This window comes from Drosophila mojavensis, unplaced genomic scaffold (genome assembly GCF_018153725.1).
Source record: "Drosophila mojavensis isolate 15081-1352.22 unplaced genomic scaffold, ASM1815372v1 contig_80, whole genome shotgun sequence".
Taxonomy (NCBI): Eukaryota; Metazoa; Arthropoda; class Insecta; order Diptera; family Drosophilidae; genus Drosophila; species Drosophila mojavensis.
In genome coordinates this window covers 15,345,991-15,368,078 of record NW_025318906.1, presented here as the reverse complement: position 1 = coordinate 15,368,078, position 22,088 = coordinate 15,345,991, and the positions used below count along the sequence as shown (strand labels likewise).

Here is a 22,088-nt window from a genome sequence, read left to right as displayed (position 1 = left end):
GAAAAATCAATAGACCTTTTGAACCCACTCAATTTCATAAATTGAATGAAAAGGCTGAAATTCTAGGTTTTTGTTTTTATTTTTATTTATTTGTAACGAGATTAGGTTATATAACTGATGTAACTGTATTTGCGCGGTTCATCAAACAGGAGAGAGAAGAGCTGTTGGAAATACAATACAAAACATATGCTAATACATATGTATGCACATACATATTCACATATGTCACAATAAACTTATAAGCGTGTGTAAGTGTGTTTGTGTATGTATATGTATTTATTGGGTGGCTGAGTGTTCATGTGGGCGAATATCGGAGCCTTCTCATCTATATAGTTATGTAAATGCTACACCTCCTGTTTGTGCGTATTGAGAAGTTAACATTGTATTAGCTGGATCTGCTATTTATTGATTTAATCCTTGCTCTGCATGTACTTGATCAAGTCAATGACACGGTTGGAGTAACCGAACTCGTTGTCGTACCAGGAAATCAGCTTGACGAACTTATCGTTGAGAGAGATGCCAGCCTTGGCGTCGAACACAGACGAGTGAGTGTCGCTGAGGAAGTCAGTGGAGACGACCTCCTCATCGGTGTAGCCCAGAATGCCCTTCAATGGACCGTTGGCGGCCTCCTGTACCTTAGCCTTGATTTCATCGTAGGTGGCGCCCTTGCCCAGGCGGACAGTCAAATCGACAACGGACACATTTGGTGTGGGCACACGGAAAGCCATGCCAGTCAGTTTGCCATTCAGAGCTGGAATGACTTTGCCGACGGCCTTGGCGGCGCCAGTGGATGCTGGAATGATGTTTTGGGCAGCACCACGGCCATCGCGCCACAACTTGCCGGAGGGGCCATCGACGGTCTTCTGGGTGGCTGTGGTGGCATGCACCGTGGTCATCAGACCCTCCACAATCTCGAAGTTATCGTTGATAACCTTAGCCAATGGGGCCAAGCAGTTGGTGGTGCAAGAGGCGTTCGACACGACCTTCATGTCGGGGCTGTAAGCATCCAAGTTCACGCCGCACACGAACATGGGCGCATCGGCAGATGGAGCCGAGATGACAACCTTCTTGGCACCGCCCTTCAAGTGAGTGGAGGCCTTCTCGGTGGTGGTGAAGACACCAGTGGACTCAACCACATACTCAGCGCCAGCGCTGGCCCAGTTGATGTTAGCGGGGTCGCGTTCACTGAACACGGTGATCTTCTGGCCATTGACGACCAGGAAGCCGCCCTCGGCGGAGACGGTGCCCTTGAAACGGCCGTGAGTGGAATCGAACTTGAACAAGTAGACCATGTAGTTCACATCGATGAAGGGATCGTTAACCTGCAAATTACACAAATCCAAGAAAATTTCACACATTTTTCTTTTCGCAATTACATTTTAGCGGCTTTTTCTTTACTTACAGCAACGACGCTGGCGCCTTTGTCGATGGCGGCACGCAGCACCAGACGACCAATGCGGCCAAATCCATTAATACCAATCTTCGACATGATTAAATTTTCTTTTTTTTTTTTTTACTTTGCCTGGATCACACTTTTACTTTCGCTCAGTTCACCCGTCAGGAATCAACTGCAACTGCTCTGGCTAAATAGTCTTCAGATAGAGCGTTCGCGTTTGGCGAGTTCAAAGTCAAATGAAGGACGTTTACGTCACGCCCACCCCACAACGCAAGTTTGAGCAAAACGAGTGCATTAGAAAGCTGAATGCTATGCGACGCACGCGCATTTGTATGCCACCAACTTCACGTGACTGTAAAATATTAGAATAGCAACTCTTCAAGCTTAAGCGCACACACACATAGAAACTAAGAGCGCGCAATTAACTGATATTTATTTTTAAAATATTTGAGCTTCCTAATTGAGAAACTTTACGGTATTGACATAAATACATGGTTAAACATTGCAATATCATAAACATTATGTTTTTATGTTATGCTTTGAATTGTATAAACTTAGTTTTGTATACAAATCTTAAACAGTGAATTTAGCATTGAGATATGCATTTATTTTAAACCTACAATAAATTTTCGTTGGGTGCAGTAGTTCAGAAAGCGATTTAGAGCCATCTAGCGTTCTATTTTAATTAAGATCTGTAGCTGTTATAAATTTAAATACTGGTATCGAAAAAAAAAACTTTGACAAAAGGCCATTAACAATTTGCTTCATTTCATTTATCATTCGAAGAAAATGTTACTATACGGCTTACAAAATATTACACAATTAAAGTCACGCACATGTGACTAAATCTGATTCCATTACTTTCGATTATTTTTTCTGTAATTCGTTGCGTAGAAAATTCAATAAATGTAACTTTACGCCTATTTTGGCTAATAGGCCTAATGTATTTTTGATGATCAAATGTGTAAATGTATTACAAAACTAATATCGAAATAATAAACTCTAAAAATAAGCCTACAGTTTATGAAATGGCATAGTAATAAAATTTTATATTTTGTGCAAGGCGTTAATGATTAATTAAATACATTTTAATTTTATTACTCATGTAATCCATTTGTAAAATCCAAGGCTTACATAAATTACCATAGGCTATAAAATAGTATATTTTAAGGTTGACATAACTCTCTTTTATCTCTCTCTTTATTCCTTTTCTCTTTTCAACATCGAGACGATATATAAAGCTTCTACAAATAATGCTGTAAGCGCCAGAGGAGAATTTCGGCAAGGATTCAAGACTGTGGAATGTATTCTCTCTCATTGTATGATTGATATTATATATCCTCACATGCCCATTTATCATCTTCAACATTATTTTCTACAAGCCCAAAAGGAAAGATATAATGAACCCCAAATAAATATAGAAAATGCCTTTTATTATCTTTCTAAATATTTATTTATTACGTAAATAACATTTAACATGGTATGCGCATATATGTATATGCATATATACACATACATACATATATATATATCAATATATATATCTCAATTTTTGTTGCGACACAAAATTCGTACAGATTTGTTGTTTTCTTTAATTACGTATAGATCGAGCTCTCAATTCAAGATCTTCAACATAGATACATGCTTTATAAATAATTTAAAGTACTTGCAGCAGTTGCAATACAATGTGCGCCACGCCCCCTGGCCGCCTACTTGGCACCGGTGCGCGGCACATTGTCGAACGGCACCAGGATGCCAGGCGGACCGCCGAAGCGGCTCTGATGATGGCTCGAAGCGGCGCCAGCCAAGTGGGATGGCTGTGAGCTGGACTGCTGCGACTGCTGCGACTGCTGGAAGGGTCTGGGCACATTCTGAGGACTGAGCACGCCGCTGGGTGCACCAAAGCCGCCGGTGTAGCGGCCCCCATTGCCGGCTGTGGCTGTTTCCGTGGCAGCGCCTGGACGCACTCTGTTGGCCTTGACGCGGGTGCTGTACTCGTGGTTGTTGCCGGCCACATAGATGTCGGGCTTTGTGCCGGTCAGTGGACGCAGCAGACCCGCCGGAGCACCAAATCCGCCCGTATACTTGCCCGTATTGGTAGCTGACGCCGATGTGGTGCTAACCACTGCTGGCTCTGTAAAAGAATTGGGATTAGTTTGATCTGCCAGACAATTCCAGGCAAAGACTCACCCGGACGCTGTACGTTGATGGGCGTGCTTATGACCTTGCCTCCGTCGCTCTTGGTGTACTCCACCTTCGGGATGTCGCCCGCACTGGCCGCACTGAACGGTGGGAACTGCTGCTCGGCGGCTGCAGCGGCGGCGCTTTTCGTTTCCGTTATCTGGCCAACAGGTGGCGCAGCGAAGCGTTCTGCAAAATGCGTTAAGGAGTTTGTAGTAGGATCTTGTGTGAGGCCAGTCGCCGCAGGACTGCTTAATGTTGATGATGAGTCGTCGCTGCTAGCAACGGGCGGCATCAGCACCAGCGGCGGCTCCACAGTGTTCAACCCATGGCCATCGCTGCTGCTGCTGGCTGGAAGCGTAAGCGTGACTTTTGATGGGAAAGCAGTGTTAGCAGTGTTTGCTACTGTTGTAGTAGTTGTTGTTGCTGTTGTTGTTGTTGATGCTGTTGGCACTGAGGTGGTTGTTGTTGTGGTTGCTGCATCGCTTGACTGAGATCTACTGGCAAAACCATGAGGCTGAAAGTCATTAGGTTTAATACCTCCCGGCTTTGTTTCCGGCACATCCTTAAAGTTCTCCGGGTCATAGGGCACGCCGGGACCCACATCGGGATAGTCAAAGTCCTGCAGCCAGGGCGGCAACGTGGACGAGTCAAACGGATTCGGCTCAACGGAGGGCGGAGCTGTGGATGTTGTTGTGGTTGTTGTTATCAATTGGTTCTTGGCATGCGACCATTGGGTGGTTTGTGCTCTGAAAATGGGTGCTTGAGTGGTGCGCGCTGCTATTGGTGCGGGTGCTTGTGTTGTTGTGGTCGACGGACGTCTTGTCGTCGTCGTAGTCGTAGTCGGTGTCGTTCTCGTTGTTGTGGTGGGTCTGCTGGTGGTGGTGGTGGTGCTGGTAGTGCTTTTGCTCTCAGGAGGCGGTGTCAGCTGAATATTGCTCAGGTCCACGAACGGCTCAAACGGCGGCTCCAGATCCTCGGGCACCGTGTGGTTGTACTGATCGTTGTCGGTGGGCACTATGAAGGTGACAGCGACATCCAGATCCGGGTCGGTCACCTCCTGCAGCCAGGGCGGCAGGGTGTAGGCGTAGGCCTCCTCGTTGTCCAGCTTATAGAAGGTGGACGGATCCAGGGGCGTTGTGGAGCGTGGAGGGCTGCGTGTGGTGGTTGTAGCTGGCGTGGTGGTTGTGGTCGCTCTTCTAGTTGTTGTTGTTGTTGTTGTTGGTCGAGGTGTAGTGGTAGTAGTAGTAGTGCTAGTGGTTGTGGTGGTGGTGGTGGTGCTGCGTGGCCGCTGTGTAGCCGATGCGGTGCTGTAATGAACTGTGCCGCGATGACGATTGGGAAACCTGGCGCCGTTGCGTGGTGTGGTGGTGCCAACATGTGCATTGGTGCCATGTCCCTCGGGTCCGTCGCGCACTGGTACGGGCACCACAGCCACTTGGCCGGGCTTGAGCGGTGCCGGCGCCACGGGCGACAGGCCCTGGCCGCTGCTCAGGCTCACGCGTATATTGTGGCTGCCGGGCTGCTCCACGCCAACCACATACTTGGTGGGCTGCTGCTCGGTGATGATGTGTGGCTCCGACTCGCGCTGCGCCTCCACCGGTGGCAACAGATCCCAGGCAATCACACTGAGTGGTGCAGCATTCGGTGCCGGTGTCCAGGGCACAGGTCCAGCGATGTCCTTGTCCTGCTGCTGCAGCTCCAGCAGATAGTCGGGCAGCGTGCCGTCCGTCTGCTGTGGCGTCTGAGCACTCTCCTCCGGCTGCTGCTGGTTCAAGGGCACCAGCTGCGCCTGCTCCACCTCCACAGCGATATCCTCGGCGGTTGTGGTGGTTGTTGATGATTCATGCTTGGGTGGTGTTAGTGATGTATCTGGTGCTGGTGCGAATGAGGTGCTGTCGGTGCTATCGATGTCCGTACTGGGCACCGCCACGGCTATGGCATCTAGTTGGGAAGGAGTCGGAGTTGGAGTTGAGTATGCGATCAAGGCAAGGCTATCATTGTTTGCTTTGGGTCTGGGTCTGGGTCGGGGTCGGGGTTGGGGTCGGGGTTGGGGTCTGGGGCTCTCTAGAGGCCTAAATTCTGGATTGAGGGTGAGCAGGGTGAATGTGGGCGGGGCGTGCTGGGCACTGGCTGCTGTAATCTTATATTGCTGACCAGATGATTCGCGCTTGCCATGTGCTGAATCCAATTGGGATTCAGATTTTGTTAGTGGTGCTACATATGTGGGCGTGCGACTGGGTGGGAGTGTGGCTGTGGTTGTGGATGAGGGCGTGGCTGTGATACTTAGGCTATTTGTGGAATTTACTAAAGCTGCTTGAGTATTTCGCTTTTGATTAATTCTATTGCGTAATGTGGATGCGATTGTGGTTGCTGCTGTTGTTGTTGTGGTAGCTGCTGCTTTTGATGTTGTTGTTGTTGTTGCTGTTGCTGTTGTCGCTTTGGTTGCTCCAGCTGTTGTTGTGAACTCACCAATATGCGGTGGCAGCAGATCATCGGCCGGCTTTCGTATTTCAGTGATGCCCGACGCATAATTGGGTATCTCGAATTGCAGGCCCTGCGCGCTGACCACCTTGCGCCCATCGGGCGTATCGATCGGACGCAGTGCATCGATCGGATTGCCATAGCTATCGGTGGCCCGCTCGCTGCCCGCATTGAAGGCATCGCCCGCAGCGGCCTCAGCCAATGGCGGCTGCAATTCTAATGAAAACGGCGATTGCCGCACATCTGCAGAGAAGGGGGGAAATTTGGTTGTGGTTGTTGTTGTTGTTGTTGTTTCTTGTGGTTGCACAGGTATGTATGCATGTATATACAGATGAGTGTGTGTGTGTGTGTGTGTGTGTGAGTGGGTGTGGGTGTGTGCATGAGCTGGTTTAGGTGAGTGGCAAATGCTACAAGAGCGCTGCAATTTGCTGGCAATCCACCAAAAACAAAAACAAAAAAAACAAAAAAAGAAGAAGCTAAAAGAATGTTAGAAACAGTGGAAGCGAAGATGAAACTGATGTGGCAGCCCCTTGGGTGGCTCTGTGTGGCAATTTGGCTGCCATCGCTGGCTGTCGCTGATTGATTGACATTGGCTTAAATGCTCTATAAATATATATGTATGTGTGTATGTGTGTTGAGTCTTTGTCTCCTTTGCTTTGAAGCTGCGGTTGCATTTTGTGCATACCCTCGACTTAGTGAAAAGGCAGGGCATATTGTTGGTTTGCTAGCTAATGCAACAGGCGGAGTATGGGGCTGTACAAACCATAAAGTTCATATATTCTTGAACAGTCTGAGCAGTTGAGTCTATGCAGTTACGTTCGTATATATGCCTCTCTAGGGTTTCCCTCATTTCGTATATTTATATAGATTTAATAGCAAATAAATATATATCGATATAGAATATATAGCTATTGATGTATATATGTATACACTTATATATGTATTTATATAGATATAAAGAGTGGAAATTTATCACTACTACAATATTCTCTACTCTAGCTGCCCGACTATTAAATACCCTGAACCCTTCACTCTTATTCCAATCACTCTACGTTAGCAACATTTCAATTGTTTATACATCTATAAAGTTAAAGAAAATAATTCATGAGAAGTCCACACCAGAGGGATCAAGCGCCTGCCTTGCTTAGGCATATGAAATATGATATCTTTAATATAATCCCCTCATTCAGTCAGCTTCAGAGAGCTTTCAATTCGATATTTTAACATCTCAAAAAGTCATAGTGAAGCAGAAATTTGATCACATTGATCATATCGCTCACAATCTCTACTGGGATATAACAAAAAATTTCTATGCGATTTTCTCTCACTATTACACAGTTTTTTTTGAAGTCTTTAAATATTTTACAGTATTCCTCACCAAAAATTTAATGGAATTATATTTGCTTTAGCTTTGGTTGTCCATGCTCTGAAATTTGTATTCTGATAGCACAGCTCTAGCTGAAGTTCTCTCCCTCTCAAAGTATAGAAAAGTAAACAAGTATTTCTATTGAAATAGCATATATTTTGGCATGCGTGTGTGTGTGTTATTTGTCATCCTAACTTAACATTATTGCAGGGTATCTATCAGTCATGTATTTCCAAGTAAAGTACTCTTATTTGTTGTGTCTTCCAGCTGCTGTTGCTGTTGCTATTTCAATGCAGCTTTTTGGTTGACACATAACACACTTACACACACACACACACAAACACACACACACACACTCACTCACTCTGTGGCGTTAGTTTGGCCAGGTAGGTCAATAAGTAAATTAAGATTTTTACTATTTCGTTTCGCAGTCTCTCCCTCTCCCTCCCCCTCCCAGTGTGATTGGCAGTCAATCAAGTTTGTTGCCTGAGTCTTTTGTTTTGGTTGAGTTTGAGCTGCGATGTTTGCTCACCGCTGGCCCCAAACACAAATGTGTCTCAATCATGTATCTCAAAGTGCTTGTAATTTGTCTGCTTTATCAATTAATTCGCTTTGAGCGCGTTTACAAAGTCAAAAAGGAAAGTATTTTCGACTTGGGTCATGTTCATTCCGATATCTGTCTTTACTCAATTGTAACTAGAGAAATTTGTAGCTTGAAACAGAGATTTAAGCTATTATAATGTTAACAAGCTTTGGCGAATTGATAAAAAGTTTTGCAAAAGAAATGTTGAAATGGAGATTTTGCATTTGATATAGATTTATTTGAGGTAAGAGCATTACAGTGGAGCAAACAGAGATAAAGAGATAAGTTAAGATATTTTAATGTACCTATCTATCTATCTATAATGAGTTGCTGCTGCTTTAAATGGAAAAACAATTTAATTTTTTTATTGTTTAGTTTATGTACCATGAATATACAACTAATTGCATCTGCATAAAATTTTTCCATTTTATCTTTTCACATCTTCAAATCTCGCCTATAATATCCCTGCCATAGCCCATAAATACTAGCTTTTTTATTTCCGTCATTTAGAGCATAATATATAAGATAATTGTACTCATTAAAATAGATAAAACATTTTCAGAACTAGATTCCATAGAGAACTTGTTGCAAACGCTCATCTGACATATAGCTGGTTCACATTTCATTTAACCTGGGGATGTTTTTTCTCGCTTGAACTCACGAAGTAAACCAGTAAAACTTGATCAGTCTAACCTTATCCATCAAAAGCCACGCCCGCCTAGAACTAGCCTCAGCTGACTGGCTGACTAACTAACTAACTTATTAACATTCTCCAATAGATTCATAGACAACTAACTGACGTTATTAAATATCTTCAAATCAACAGCACGAGGTCTAGATGCAATCTAGCATGTCCGCTTATTCATTCGTCATGCCACGAGGGTAACAAAGTAGTTTTTCCTTATATTCTTATTTAAATATTTTTAACTTGTTATAAAGTGATAAATAGTTATATTATTATAGTTATATATTAAAGAGATCATATATATTTGAATTCATCTATAATTTATGGAAATACAGTTCTTACTCTCTGAAGGGCTCATAATAATCTACATCTATTTTTTTTTTTTTTTTTTTTTTTTTTTTTTTATTTATTCACTCAGTTTTATTTATTTATATTAAATATCTTCAGCAAACCCGAACCAACCCAACCACTTTTTGGTCACCCATTTCTGATGGCAGATTATGAAAACAAATAAAACTGTGAATAATTTTTAATATAATTAGAACCAGGCGAAATGCTAAACAAAAAACTTTATTCGAGCTTAGACAAATAATAAACGAATAAATTAGTTATTGTGCTATTTTAGCAATAAATTCCTGGGTACAAACAGATACAGAGCTCAAGCTGATAGATTTTAATAGGCGCTCTCTGGAATTCTAGCCAAGTTCCGGCTGCTAAACATATGTGCATATCAATATAACTAAATATAATGTATAAATGATTTGCTGTAGATTTGTATTGTCTATTTTGCATTCATATTCGCCATGTTTGTAGGTAAACAATGGGGCATACTTAACATATCTTCCAGCTAGGCTTATCAATCGCAGCTGACAAATGATGCTGCCCAAGTTTAATCAGAAGTCTTAAGCCCTGAACTTTGGCAAGGCATAAATATGAATTCACTAAAGATATACAAATGTGGGATATTTACAATATAGCTATGTATATATATATATATATTTATCTTGGCAATATCTAGAGACTTGAGTTTTATTGTTCCTCTAACATACAGCAGCAGCTGGGAAAGTGTTGCCAGCGCGTTGTTTAATTTATTCTCAGATTTCATCTGTTGTAATTAGCAATGAAAACAACAACAAAAAACATATACAAAATTCTAATGAAAAATTGTGCAGATAATACTAGATATAGAAAATTTACAATACTGCGATCCTAACTAGTTCCGAGTATTGGGCGAAACCTTTTGTTTTATTGTCAATCAAAATATTCGTAAAACTAGTTAAATTCAGCTTTTGCCCATCAAGTTCACTGCCAATTAAATTTTTATTGTTATTTTTTGTTTGTTTTATTTTTGTTTTGTTTTGATCTTTTATTTTTTATTTTTATTTTTTTTATTTATTTATTTATTTTTTTTTTTTTGTCTATTGTGAACATCATATTGAATTGAAGTTTTAATTGATTGGCGACTTCACGACATCTGCACCCACTATATAAGCACAGACAATGTCATAATTCCAACTGTTTTTTATTTCGGTTTTTCGTTAGTTTTTGTTTTTGCTCTTTTATGTTTTACAGTTGCTTTGACAAGCTTTTTGTTTTTGCAACCTTCATGTTTGGGTTGATAAAAATCAAATTTCATTATGCTCATCCCGCGATCATCATATTATCTTGGGCCTTGAATTATCGACTTATTTAGCTGTTAAAAATCACACTGCCCACGTACAGCTCCAGCTGAGCAAAGACTGAAGAGCTAAACAATTCGCGCTCGTAAATAATATTTTATTGCCAGCTTTGAAATTTGTTGCTGTGATTCTATATGTGATTCAATAATTAATTGCCTTAATCGAGGTGTCTCGCTGCAGAAATTGAAGAAATGGCAACATGACCAAATGAGACTGCGGCATAGTTGGGTGTGGCTGACCAGGGGATGCCCAGTAAGCCGAGACGAACCAAGTCAAATAATGAGCGAACTCGAATGAAGTCTTTTCTAAAGATCTAGAATAATATAATTCTATATGCAAGCTCATATTCTATAAGAATTATTATAAATGATTATAGATATATAGAAAGTAGGTCGTTTCTAAAGATATTAGGTCGAATTCTTATAGTTTATATCTAAAACAAATTTGTATAGATTGTTAGAAGAGAATTTTTCTGTTTTGGACAGTAAAAATGTATTATTTTTCAGCTGCGTATACTTTGAGGGAATCTATAATTTTTTTGTCCCTTAAATTTTTTTCTTTAAATTCCTTTGTTTTATGGTCAAGCAAATAAAATATAATATAAAATTTGTAAACAATTTCTCTTAAACTGATAAAAATAATAAAAAGCATTTAAAACTCAGCTAATCATTCTGCTCAAGAATATATGGACCTTACAGGCTTGCCACGCCTACTTCTGAATATGCCAAAGTTCACATTAGATTATGAAAATTGTGTAAATCAAACTGAAATATTCAAATTAAACAAACATTTCACATAAATCTCTCATCAGCTTCAATCAATTGATCAATATATCATAATTACTTAGATTTCAAATGCTTAGGCAACTGTTTTCACGACTCACACAGATTTTCAATAAAAATTTCATTGTGATTTCGATTTTGCCTTTAATTTCGGTTTTTTTCCCATTAATGTGTGGTAATTTGCACTTATTAATCCCATGATATCGAAAAACCCATTAGTGACGTAAGAAACGTCTCATGAAATACGTCGCAGATTATCAATTATAATAAACGGTTAAAATCTATATCAGGGCTTATTGTGCTGGTCTATTAAGACATTATGAAACATTTCAGGCTACACTTTGGGTATATACATAGAAAAAATTGTAGTAAAAAATAAAAAAAAATACAAAAATACAATAGCCAACATAAATCACGAAAACTTATGGAAAAAACAAAACAGCTAAGGCAAAGTTTTCATTATGAGGCTAACTAATTGTGCACAACAACAACAACAACAGCTGCCTATAAAATCTGTGCGAATTTGTTAATTATCACGTACAGTCAAGAGACTTTAACGATATATATTCATTCGAGCAGATCGTGTGAATAGCGGCTAAAGAAAATCGTTAAACATTAATTGATTATGGCCATAAAACCAGAAGAAAAGACGGCAACACAATTGGACACTGATGTATTGTCTTTGAGATATTGTTAGACAATGGACGAATCTCTGCGTTTCCTATAGAGTTTATAAGGCTATTTGAGCTGGATGGTAACCAGGGCTCAACAAATCTGGCAAATATTCGAGTTGATATCTCGAGTAATAGAGTAATAGAACTTAGTACACCTTGTTATGAGCTATTTAAAAAGAATTATTTTGGCAATTCAAAAAAAGGAAATGTCCATTATATGAGTTTACATTGGTAGAGTCTATATAAGAAATGTGGTAACTTTTGCGCTTAAAGCATACGAGATATGCTCAAATAACTAACGATATTACATTGGAATAAAAGTAGAAACAGATTGAGTATTTAGATATTGAACTAATATGCCTTCTTCTATTTACCTACTACATATCTTTCCAGCAAAAGCAAAGTAAATACTCATTTTCAATAGCTTCGCTATATCTATAATTTAGTCTAATCTAGTCTTATCTAACTATGATCTATAATACAGCCCAGCTTATAAACACCTCAGAAAATCTACATAAATCTTGGCTCAAAGCGGGTTTCAAATACTTGTCAGTATAGCTAAACCAGACACTTGAGCCATAGAATATATAAATATGTTATTTTTTATTGACTCAACATGGTGCAGCTTTTAAATAATCAGCTTAAACTTATTTATCTATAAGTCCCATAACGTGCGGCGTGTCTTAAATGCAATTAACCTCTTTTTTGGGGGCGCTCCATGACCCACAAAACAGGAAAAAGGAAAAAAAAAGAAGAAGAATTGAAGAAAAAACGTTTGAACAGTTGCAAACAAGCTTAACAAATTGTCATAACAATTTATGAACTTGTCGAGCTGCCCCCTCCCAGAGGCCAGAGGCTGAAGATGAACAGCCTTTTAAAGTAGCAGCTGAGATAATGATAGACGCATCCCAGAGGTCGTCCCTTCCAGCAGCAACAGCAGCAGCAGCTCAAAGTGAAGCCGAAAAATAAGAAGAAGAAGAAGATGAAGAAAAAGTGGAAATCAAAAACCCCCAAGATGAAACTGCAACTGAAGCTGAAGCTGAGGCTGATGAAGCCTTGCCAGTCATGTCATCTGGCTCTTACATAACTTTTGTTATTGTTGTTGTTTGCTTTGAGCCGGCGGCTTCTCGAGTTTCATTTACCCTTTGTTGCCTTTGGGAATTGGACGTTTTTGTCGCCATCGGCCAAATCTGTTTATTTTATATATTTTTTGTTTTTGCTGTATAAAGCTGACGCCTTATTTTGCCCAGTTCGATGAGATTTGTCCAGTTTGTGACTAACACATTTACTCATTTGATATATCGAAAGACCAAAAACATCTTAAATGTCATGAATCGCTGTTATTTATTAACTCTAATTTGATGATCGGCGTAGATGAGTGTCTGGCAAGTTCCCCCGATTCACTGCATGATGCATGGAAACCCATGGCGGACAGCATTTTGAGGAAATTTAGTAATCAAGTATTGGACTATAGTCGAAAGGTATTTGAGACTTCCTGTATGTGAGTCGGAGAACTGAATCAGATCTTAAGGTGTTAAGAAAGGGAGAGAGAGAGAGAGACGGAGATAGAAAGACACAGAGAAAAATCGAGATATCGAAAAAAGAAAAAGAAAGAAAATGTTGGAGTGTTATAGAAATAGAGAGAGACAGGAATAGAGCCAGGGCAAATATACAGAAGATATGCAGAGATAGAAATGTATAAAATCTGGGAAGAAAGTAATATCGGGAAAATAGAAGAGAAAAGCGGAAGTAGATATAAAAGTAGTAAAATACAAAAAAAGTAACAGTGGAGGCAAGGAAAAAGAGTAAGGAATATCTTTGTGAAAAAGATTTACTTTCTTTCAAAAAATAAAAAATAAATAAATAAAAAAATAGTCTTATACTTGTTTACTTTATCTTGAATCATCACTGAAGCTCCTATTCAATGTCGAAATGACTAATACCCAAAGTATTTAGGCTGATTAAAGAACAGATGACGATCGAATGATTTCATTCAGTTAGATGAGTTGGTGCATGTGCTGGGAATTAGTAACAATTGGTTGATAAGTTAAGGGACAGTTCAAACAGAGGCTCAAAGGACAAAGATAAACAGATTTGTAGACTTAATAGATCAAATAAAATAAAAGTTTGTTAAGGCTTAAGAAATAAACTTAGTTACGGATGAAGAAAAAAACACAGACACTTGGTTATCACATTAAAAGTATTCAAAACTATAAACTTTTATGAAATATGTGCATTAAAAAGGATTTTTATTATTAAAAGATTTTTTATTATATTTTATAAATAAATAAAAAAAAAAATTAATTATAAAAAAATAATTTATTGAATTTTCATCATTAAACAAATTATTGGTCAAATTTTAAATGTATATAAGAAAATATTAGTTTAATACTAAATTAAAGCAACAAATTACTAAATTTACAATTTTCGTATTTAACTTTGGTTAAATAAATTATTTTACAAATTTGTATATATGCGTATGTAATATCTTTTTCTTTCAAAAATTTAATAGTTTAATAATACAAACATTGTAAATTTTGTAATTAATTTTCATAATGAATTAATTTGTTTGATTATCAACTTAATTGTTTTTTTTTTTTTTAGCCCAAATTGATATACACAAATATTGATTGATTAACTTGTTTGTTTAATGATGTAAACTCAATCAATTTTGGTTGCACATATTTGATTAAACACGAATTAGCATAGATTTCAAACTGAGCTAGATAAATAAATCTTTAGTTTGAAATAACATGCGTATAAAGACGTAATTGAAGTAAGCAACACGAAACACAGAAACGCAAATAGACGAAAGGCGAAAAGGAAATTAAAAAGCAAACACTAATTAAATATCGTATGTCTATGCGAATTGGTTACGAATTCGAAATGGTATCAAAATCGTAAATCCAATCGGCTTCCAATTGGAATCCGAAATGAATTATATGTGTGTGCGTATGTATGTGGTGCATGTATACCAGGCCTTCCAGTAGCTGCGTCGATCCTCAGTAGCGCCAGAGCTAGCAGCAGCGTAACGGTAACGCCGGCAGCTCGGCGACTGCGTAGCCCGTATTTCAAACTGCGCGTTTGCATTTCGATTTTGGCAATTCGGAATAACGTTATATTTCTCGTGGTTGTTGTTGTTCTTGCCTTGTGTGACTTGTGTTTCTTTTTTCGAATTTGTCACGCAACCGTCGATTTAGAATTGGGCATTGCCCAAAATCCGCATTCGAGTTGAAAACCGCGAGGAATAATTAGCGCGTAGGCAGAATAACAATGCTGACAACAACAACAATTACAGCCACCAGGTCGAATTGATGCTGTCAGGGATGACAAAATCCGCAACGGCGACGACAACGACGACGACGACGCGAGCGACGAAATCTGCACCGGCGTGCACACAGAAAAAAACCTTATTGCCAAATACAAATAATATGTAATATTAATTTTTTCTCGTATTTATTTTAGCTTGTAGCGCTTGCACACAATATTCAATCAATTGTGACACGATTTCACGACTCGCAGTCACTGTGGGAGAGAGATGCGCCGTATCGGAGACAGTACCGGAGACGGTGACGGAGATGTAAACGAAGTTAACTGAAGATTAGATGAGCGAGGCGCTCGAGCGTAGCAGAGACACGTCCGTAGCTCACGAGTTCTGCGCTTTTAATAAACAACGCTGCCATCAGCGACAACGAATGAAGCTTGGCTTTCGCATTGGCATCAAGTTGACGCTGACGGCGCACAGTGGTCCATATGTTGTTTGGGTATGTCCACATGTTACGGTAGCATTAATATTAATAGCAATTTACAATTTGGGCATTACATAATCTACATGCATGTATGTATATAAAAATGACTGTTTTAAATATAATGTTGGCTAGATAACAATTTCATAAGTGTATTATTTTGACTGATACAATTAGTTTTTGAGCCAATGTACATCTAATTCCCAGCTGCAGCGGCGTCACTGCATTTATTTACATATTGTACAAATTTCCCTAAGTAAAGGAAATTATTCAGCAAAAAAAAAAAAAGTATTTACAGTGCTGCAACTATCGCTTTCGTTCTTATTTAGGACATTTTCAACTCTAAGCCTCTCAGCACAGTTCATATGTATTTGCATATACACGTATGTGTGGGTGTAAATGCATATGTATATAAGCCAAAGCCCGATTTGATTGTTAACTTATAGTGTATTGCTTTTGAAACCGAGAAACTGTACATTTAATGACCTTACATATATCGTATATATGTATATCCGCATATGAATATATGAATATCGTGTATTTTCCCATACTTGGTGCAGGCGTTGCATTGCCAATGTCGCTCAAGGTCAGGCTTAACATTCGTCTAACATATGCTTAACATTCTGTTATTACCCACACGTTTCAACGGTTTTGCATATGCTTTTATAAATGCATGTATTTATAAATGGTATGCAAATTCATAATGAAAATGAATGTGTTAAAGTGTGAGCAGCATTTGTTTCTACTATATTATTTGTAAATTTAGACAGACAGGTTTGGATTTTGGAGACTAAACTTAATAGATTGTTTGTCGATCTATCAGGGAACGTCATAGTCATCAGTCTAGTTGCTAACAATGCATAATGCAAATATGTCAATAAAATACATACATACACACACATATATATATATATTTCAAACAAATTCATGCATGGGGAATTTGTTCACAGAACAAAATCCTGTTCTCTGACAGAACACTGATTTCTGACTGGCTTTCGATACTTGAATTCATTAAATTGAGCGGCAAATTCTTTTGTGAAGCAAATTAAATTTTGTACTCATCAAAGTGAATTAATTCGAGATTTACGATGCTTAGTCAGCTCATATTAGATCACATTGTGGGGGAGCATTGTGCAAAGCCTTCTTTGATGTTATATTAACATTTGCGTACATTGATCCCTTTCGCAATTTGATTGCACAATTTTGTTTGTGAATATGCTTAAATTTGAAGGCTTTGCGATTGCGCTTTATTTAGGTACATATATGTATATACGAGTATATCATCTTTTAGTTCAGTTCATAACTGTCAGGCAAGGTCCAGGCGGCTTTTATCTTACTAATTATGTCAGCCATTTGCGCGTTTGTTCCGCATTGGGACTTTTTTACTTTTTGGTATTTTGGTATGTGTGCCTCGTCTTCGAGCTCGAATTCGACTTCGAATCTTTGGCTTTGTATTCACCTTTGCCTGCGCTTCCTATGCGCAGCGTAACGATTGAAGCAAACGCTGCCAATGAAATCTTTGGGCGTTAAAATTATTGTTACAATTAACAGCGCAGATATTACCAAATGGACTTAACTCTAAAAAGGCGCGCATTTGGCCCGTGTTGCTGCTTTTGTTGTTATTGTTGTTGTTGCAGCTGTAGGGCGCCCAGTGTTAATAAATCAAAGCTAAGCCTCGGCCGACGCGTCGCGTCGCTGCATAAGGCAAACAACAGACAAAGCCTTCAATGGGACGTCGCGACGCTGTGGCTCAGTCGACGTCGAAGAAGTAATCAAAATTGTATTACGAAAACAAACGTTTTTATAAAAATGCTGTTGCTTTGCCTCTACTTCTTCTTCTTCTTCTTCTTCTGCTACTTATAACAATGGCCCAAACAGTTGCCGCTAGCAGCGTAAAGTCGACGTTCAAGTCAAACTTTTTGAGTGGAGCTAAGAAAAAAGTCAAGTCAGCATCACAGCAGCAGCAGCAGCAGCAACAACAACAATAACAACAGCAGCAGCGGTAGGCATGCAGTGACAGCATTCACGCTGTATATTATTTACTTTAATAGAGTCTATGCCGCTTAGTCAAAGTCTCTTGCAGTTGGGAAATGATAATGGAAATGGAATTGAAAATGAAAATGACGCGGCGCTGCGCATGCGTAAAAATTTTTGAGTGACCCTTCACCTTCAGCTTAATATTTACGTTTTTTTCTGTTATTAATTGTTATCATTTTATTGAATTTTATTTTTTTTAATTCCATAAACATTTGTCTTACCTTTTGAACTCATCTTCATAAAAAAAAGTAAAATTCATTAATTAAATTCGCAGCTTCATCAAGCTTTAACATTTCCGTTAAAAAAAACATGACTACATGATGTTTGCAAAATGATAAAAAAAAAAAAAATTTATAAATGCTTGTATATAAATATAAACAAAAATATATATAATAAATTAGCGACCAATTTCAGTGCAGTTGTTGAATGCAAGTGTTGTCAGCCCACACCAAAATTGTTTCGTAAAAAATCAACAACAAATCTGAAAAGAAAAAAACATCTTAAATTTGTTTTTTTTCTCTCGACCAGTTTTTGAACCAGTTGGAGCGCATCTTCTGTACGATATATCAGAGGCTATACAATTTTATTGCAAAAATATTGAAAAATGCGTTAAGACAACAACAACAACAACCAAATTAACAGCAACAACAAGTTGAACAATGACAGCATAAACTTTGTTGGTCACCCTGACCTTAACACAAATTTCGTCTTAATATCAAGTGGCGACTTACTGAATGGATACGTGCACAGCCTATGGACAAGCCGGGATTGAGGCTGACACTCAAGTCAACTTCATTCATATGTAAATAAACAAAAATAAATAAATATATATGTATATATATGTATGCATAATTTTCCATTAACTGCAGAAATGGGAACTGTTTGGTTAACAATATTTATTATCAGTACTTAATTTCTATTCCTTGTCGAGTTGAGTCATAAATGTTGTTTGGTTCGTTGAAATAAAACCCCAAGGCATCAGAAGTCATTAAAGCTTTGTCTTGTTAACGAATACGCTGAATTTGGTGTTATTTATTTGCGTGGGTTTTTTTTTTTTTTTCATTCTTATAATCGAGCGTTCCCACATAGAAAGAAAGCAAGTAAGCAATAATATGAACTGGTCTTAAAGCTCAGAATTCTAAACGGAAATTCAATACTGCTTACTTTACTCATTTCGCGGACATATATAAATTGTCGACTTTAAGATTCATCAGCTTATGAAAGCTGAAAAAAAATATATAAAAAGCCGTTAAAAAGAGGAGAGCTCTTGTGACGTCATTGAAGACAAGCAGTCGATGAAATTCAATATCGTTTACTATCGGTTCACTCTTACATCGATTGCATTAGCTGGTTCATAAGTTCCGCGAGCTCCAGTTGATTTCAATCACTGACCAAACAAGTGTTTCAATATAAATTAAATATATTCAGTAGCCCATTGAATGTTGAGGATTTAAGTTAAGTTTAATGGTCATTATTATTGTTATTTTTCAAATGTTATTAAAATCTTTAAATAAGCCAAAAAATCTGATTTGAATATTCTTGGCATAGTAAATCTAAGAAAAAAAGTTATTTCTTGCAGCCCTGGCAAACAGCTGATGGTGTCTAGGCAAGAGATAACAATAAATAAGTCGAAATAGGAATATAAATAAAAAGCTTAAAGACAAACAAATGAGCTCCCTCTTTCGCAGCCTCAACCATTTTTCCACAAAACGTGAAAATGTCATTAAGGAGGCGCTGATAAATACACTGAACGAGAATGCGAGAGAAATTGAGTTTGAAGTTAAGCAAAAAGGACTTGGTAATTCGCCTCAATTCAAATTTAATTAACCCAATTGCCATGACTCATCCAATAAAATTCCCACAGAAGTCATTGGACTGTGCGAACAGACAAGTGCTTTGTGCACCACTTTAGAGGCTTTGTTCCTGCACGGCTTGAAAGACTCGTTCCTGTGGGCCACCATCAATGTGATAGCTGGAGATGTGGAGCGACGACCGGAGCCAAGCTTCTGGTCACCGGCCATGGTGTTCATGCACAAGCAGGTGATCGAACAAATCCAGCGGCTGAGCCAAATAACCTCCGAGACGGGCCAGTGTCGGGCGTGGGTGCGACAGTCTCTCAACGATTCCGTATTCTCGTCGTATTTAAATAACATGCGAAAGAATGGCTCAGCCCTGCGTCCGTACTACAAGAAAGATGCGCTGCTCAAGGACAGCGAGGGCCTGGAGACGGCAGCCAAGATTATGGAGAGTCTGGAGGCATATGTGACGTTCGATTTGCCTGTGAACTCCAGCCTGCTCAATCAATGGCCCGACTATGCGCTACAGCTATCCGATCTATGGACACCGGCACTCAAATCCTGTCCAGTAAGTAGAACAGGGAAAAGTATTTAATGAAAGTTCATATTTAACGGATTTTTCTTTTTCAGATAAGCAGCGGCGTTGATGTGGCCAGCTCCTTGGCTACTGAAATCGTGGCCATTCCCACGCCACAGCCGCTGCACACAAACGAGCTCTTCTCGGAGTCCATTTCGAACAGTCCATTCAGTCGCGGAGGTCAGTTTGGGAATGCGGATCTCAACCAACACGAGATGCTGGATCTATTTATGCAAAAGGTTGACGAACTGGATATTATAAACGAAGAGCAGACAAACAGTTCTGGAGAGACAAAGAAAGATCATGAAGAGTCCACTGAGGCCGAGCAAGCCGAGTCAAGTGGTGGAAGTGTTCCGCGGATTCGAAAGCGTTCCATGCGTCTCATTGAAGAACCCTTCTCTGAGCTGCCGCAGGGCAGCAATTCGCTGACAAATCTCATGCAAACCTCGTGGTCCGCCGATCTGGATGCCCATTCGCCCACAGAAGAGACCGGAGCGCGCTTCTTTCAGCGCTCGGTTAGCATGACCAGCACGACCAGTCTGCGCACACCCACAGCAGATCGCTGCAGCTACAATGCGCTGCTACGCAAGCACGAGAGCAATCGTGAGGATGGCTCCGGCTGGTCGCAGATCTGGGAGAAGTTTCGCGCTAATCCCTCCACCCTGAACTTGGCGCAGCAGCAGACGTCGCAACGAGAGCTTGATTCGAATGCAACAGATGATATGAGTGAACTGCAATCAATCGATGTAAGTTATTGCCATTTATTGGAGTGCTTAATATTAATATTCTCTACTCAAAGACCAACTCGGAATTTGAGCTGCTGAGCTCGAATTTCGAAATGGGCGAGCTGCAGCAAATGGTTGCTCAGCTCTGTCAACTGCCACGCGAGCCCGGACTGAATGCACAGGGCTTTCTGTGCAAGGGCTGCCAGCACCCGCTGGGCATTGGCGACAACAATTTCCAGTACGTAGAAGCAAACTATAAATTAAGGTTTTACCTTTCACACAATCCCTTCTTTATATTCCTGTAGAGTGTGTGCCTTTAGTGGCAATTACTATTGCAACATTTGCATGGAGCCGGAGCCTCAACTCATTCCGGCACGCATCGTCTACAACTGGGACTTTCGCAAGTATGCCGTCAGCAAGCGGGCAGCACTCTTTCTGGCCGAGTTTCGGGCACAGCCCTTCCTCGACATGCAGCTACTCAATCCGAGCATTTACTATGCCTCCGATGCCATGGCCGAGCTGCAGTCTCTGCGCATTCGCTTGAACTTTATACGTGCCTATCTCTATACCTGTGCGCCGAACAGCCTGAAGCTGCTGCAAAACCATTTTGCTGGCCGGGAGTATCTCTACGAGCACATACATCAGTACTCCATAGCAGATCTGGCATTGATACAGCGTGGCGCGCTTTGCCAGCAGCTGCAGAAGGCCTTTAAGATGGGCGAGGCGCACGTCCTCAAATGCCGGCTCTGCCAGCTGAAGGGCTTCATCTGCGAAATCTGCCAGAGCCCGCGTGTTCTCTATCCCTTTCACATTGCCACCACATTTCGGGTAAGTCTATTGATCCTCATTTCGATTGTAATTGTAATCTGTATTTCCATTTACAGTGCGTCACATGTGGTGCTGTATTCCATGCCGAATGCCTGAACGAGCATCAGCCGTGCCCCAAATGCGAACGTCGACGTCTACGCGAGGATCAGCCGCTGCAGGAGGCTAAAGCTCAAGCATAGCTCAGGCGCAGCTTAGATTGTCATTTAGTTTATAGCCAACAAAGTGCGATTGTTTATTGTCTACGGAATTTAATTCTATTTTGTATTTACACTATGTCTAAGCTTGTTATAGTTCGGTTGGCTAATCAGCAGATGCTTTTAGCCAATTCATGTTATTCTCACTATTTTGTAAATAACCGCTTGCAGCTAATATATACTCCAGAAAACAAACTGCATTTAAAAATGAAATTCATGTTGAAATTAACATATACAAAGTTCATCTTTGGATAATTTTAGTGAAATGGATCTGTGCTAAGAATATATACGTTATATATATGCTATGATAATTGAATAAAAATATTGCTTATGGTAACGAGTCTTTTATGAGAGA

The 22,088-nt window shown here is 39.8% G+C and overlaps 3 protein-coding genes across 7 annotated transcripts; 1 reads left to right on the top strand and 2 right to left on the bottom strand.

The window, feature by feature from the left end:
• Positions 1–63: 63 nt before the first annotated feature.
• On the bottom strand, positions 64–1,594 carry LOC6580072 (glyceraldehyde-3-phosphate dehydrogenase 2). Its single transcript, XM_002005907.4, has 2 exons — positions 1,403–1,594; positions 64–1,322 (listed from the first exon to the last, which is right to left on the bottom strand). Exons 1-2 carry the CDS (start codon positions 1,487–1,489, stop codon positions 411–413), a joined length of 999 nt encoding a protein of 332 aa, XP_002005943.1. The 5' UTR covers positions 1,490–1,594; the 3' UTR covers positions 64–410.
• A 1,374-nt stretch (positions 1,595–2,968) lies between these two features.
• LOC6580071 (integumentary mucin C.1) lies at positions 2,969–15,505 on the bottom strand. 5 transcript variants are annotated; one of them, XM_015164077.3, is made up of 4 exons: positions 14,806–15,505; positions 4,118–6,304; positions 3,587–3,766; positions 2,969–3,530 (listed from the first exon to the last, which is right to left on the bottom strand). In XM_015164077.3, the coding sequence occupies exons 1-4, from the start codon at positions 14,918–14,920 to the stop codon at positions 3,106–3,108; spliced, it is 2,907 nt and encodes a 968-aa protein (XP_015019563.1). In that variant the 5' UTR covers positions 14,921–15,505; the 3' UTR covers positions 2,969–3,105. The 5 variants fall into 5 exon arrangements, with proteins under 5 accessions (XP_015019563.1, XP_002005942.1, XP_015019561.1 ...); XM_002005906.4 differs by having other exon boundaries at positions 3,587–5,521; positions 6,050–6,304; XM_015164075.3 differs by having other exon boundaries at positions 3,587–4,258; positions 6,050–6,304; positions 14,806–15,504.
• A 3,687-nt stretch (positions 15,506–19,192) lies between these two features.
• Positions 19,193–22,070, top strand: LOC6580070 (pleckstrin homology domain-containing family M member 1). The gene is made up of 6 exons (XM_002005905.4): positions 19,193–19,411; positions 19,478–19,977; positions 20,040–20,732; positions 20,786–20,949; positions 21,017–21,539; positions 21,596–22,070. Exons 1-6 carry the CDS (start codon positions 19,282–19,284, stop codon positions 21,716–21,718), a joined length of 2,133 nt encoding a protein of 710 aa, XP_002005941.1. The 5' UTR covers positions 19,193–19,281; the 3' UTR covers positions 21,719–22,070.
• Positions 22,071–22,088: the final 18 nt, after the last annotated feature.

Coding starts and splice junctions, on each gene's coding strand:
- LOC6580072 (XM_002005907.4), bottom strand. CDS start 1,489: ATGTCGAAGATTGGTATTAATGGATTTGGCCGCATTGGTCGTCTGGTG. Junction 1,323..1,402: donor AAGGCGCCAGCGTCGTTGCT/GTAAGTAAAGAA, acceptor TGTAATTTGCAG/GTTAACGATCCCTTCATCGA.
- LOC6580070 (XM_002005905.4), top strand. CDS start 19,282: ATGAGCTCCCTCTTTCGCAGCCTCAACCATTTTTCCACAAAACGTGAA. Junction 19,412..19,477: donor AGTTAAGCAAAAAGGACTTG/GTAATTCGCCTC, acceptor AAATTCCCACAG/AAGTCATTGGACTGTGCGAA. Junction 20,733..20,785: donor GTGAACTGCAATCAATCGAT/GTAAGTTATTGC, acceptor CTCTACTCAAAG/ACCAACTCGGAATTTGAGCT.
- LOC6580071 (XM_015164074.3), bottom strand. CDS start 14,920: ATGCAAACGCGCAGTTTGAAATACGGGCTACGCAGTCGCCGAGCTGCC. Junction 6,305..14,805: donor CGCAGCTACTGGAAGGCCTG/GTATACATGCAC, acceptor CCTTCTCTGCAG/ATGTGCGGCAATCGCCGTTT. Junction 3,531..3,586: donor CATCAACGTACAGCGTCCGG/GTGAGTCTTTGC, acceptor ATTCTTTTACAG/AGCCAGCAGTGGTTAGCACC.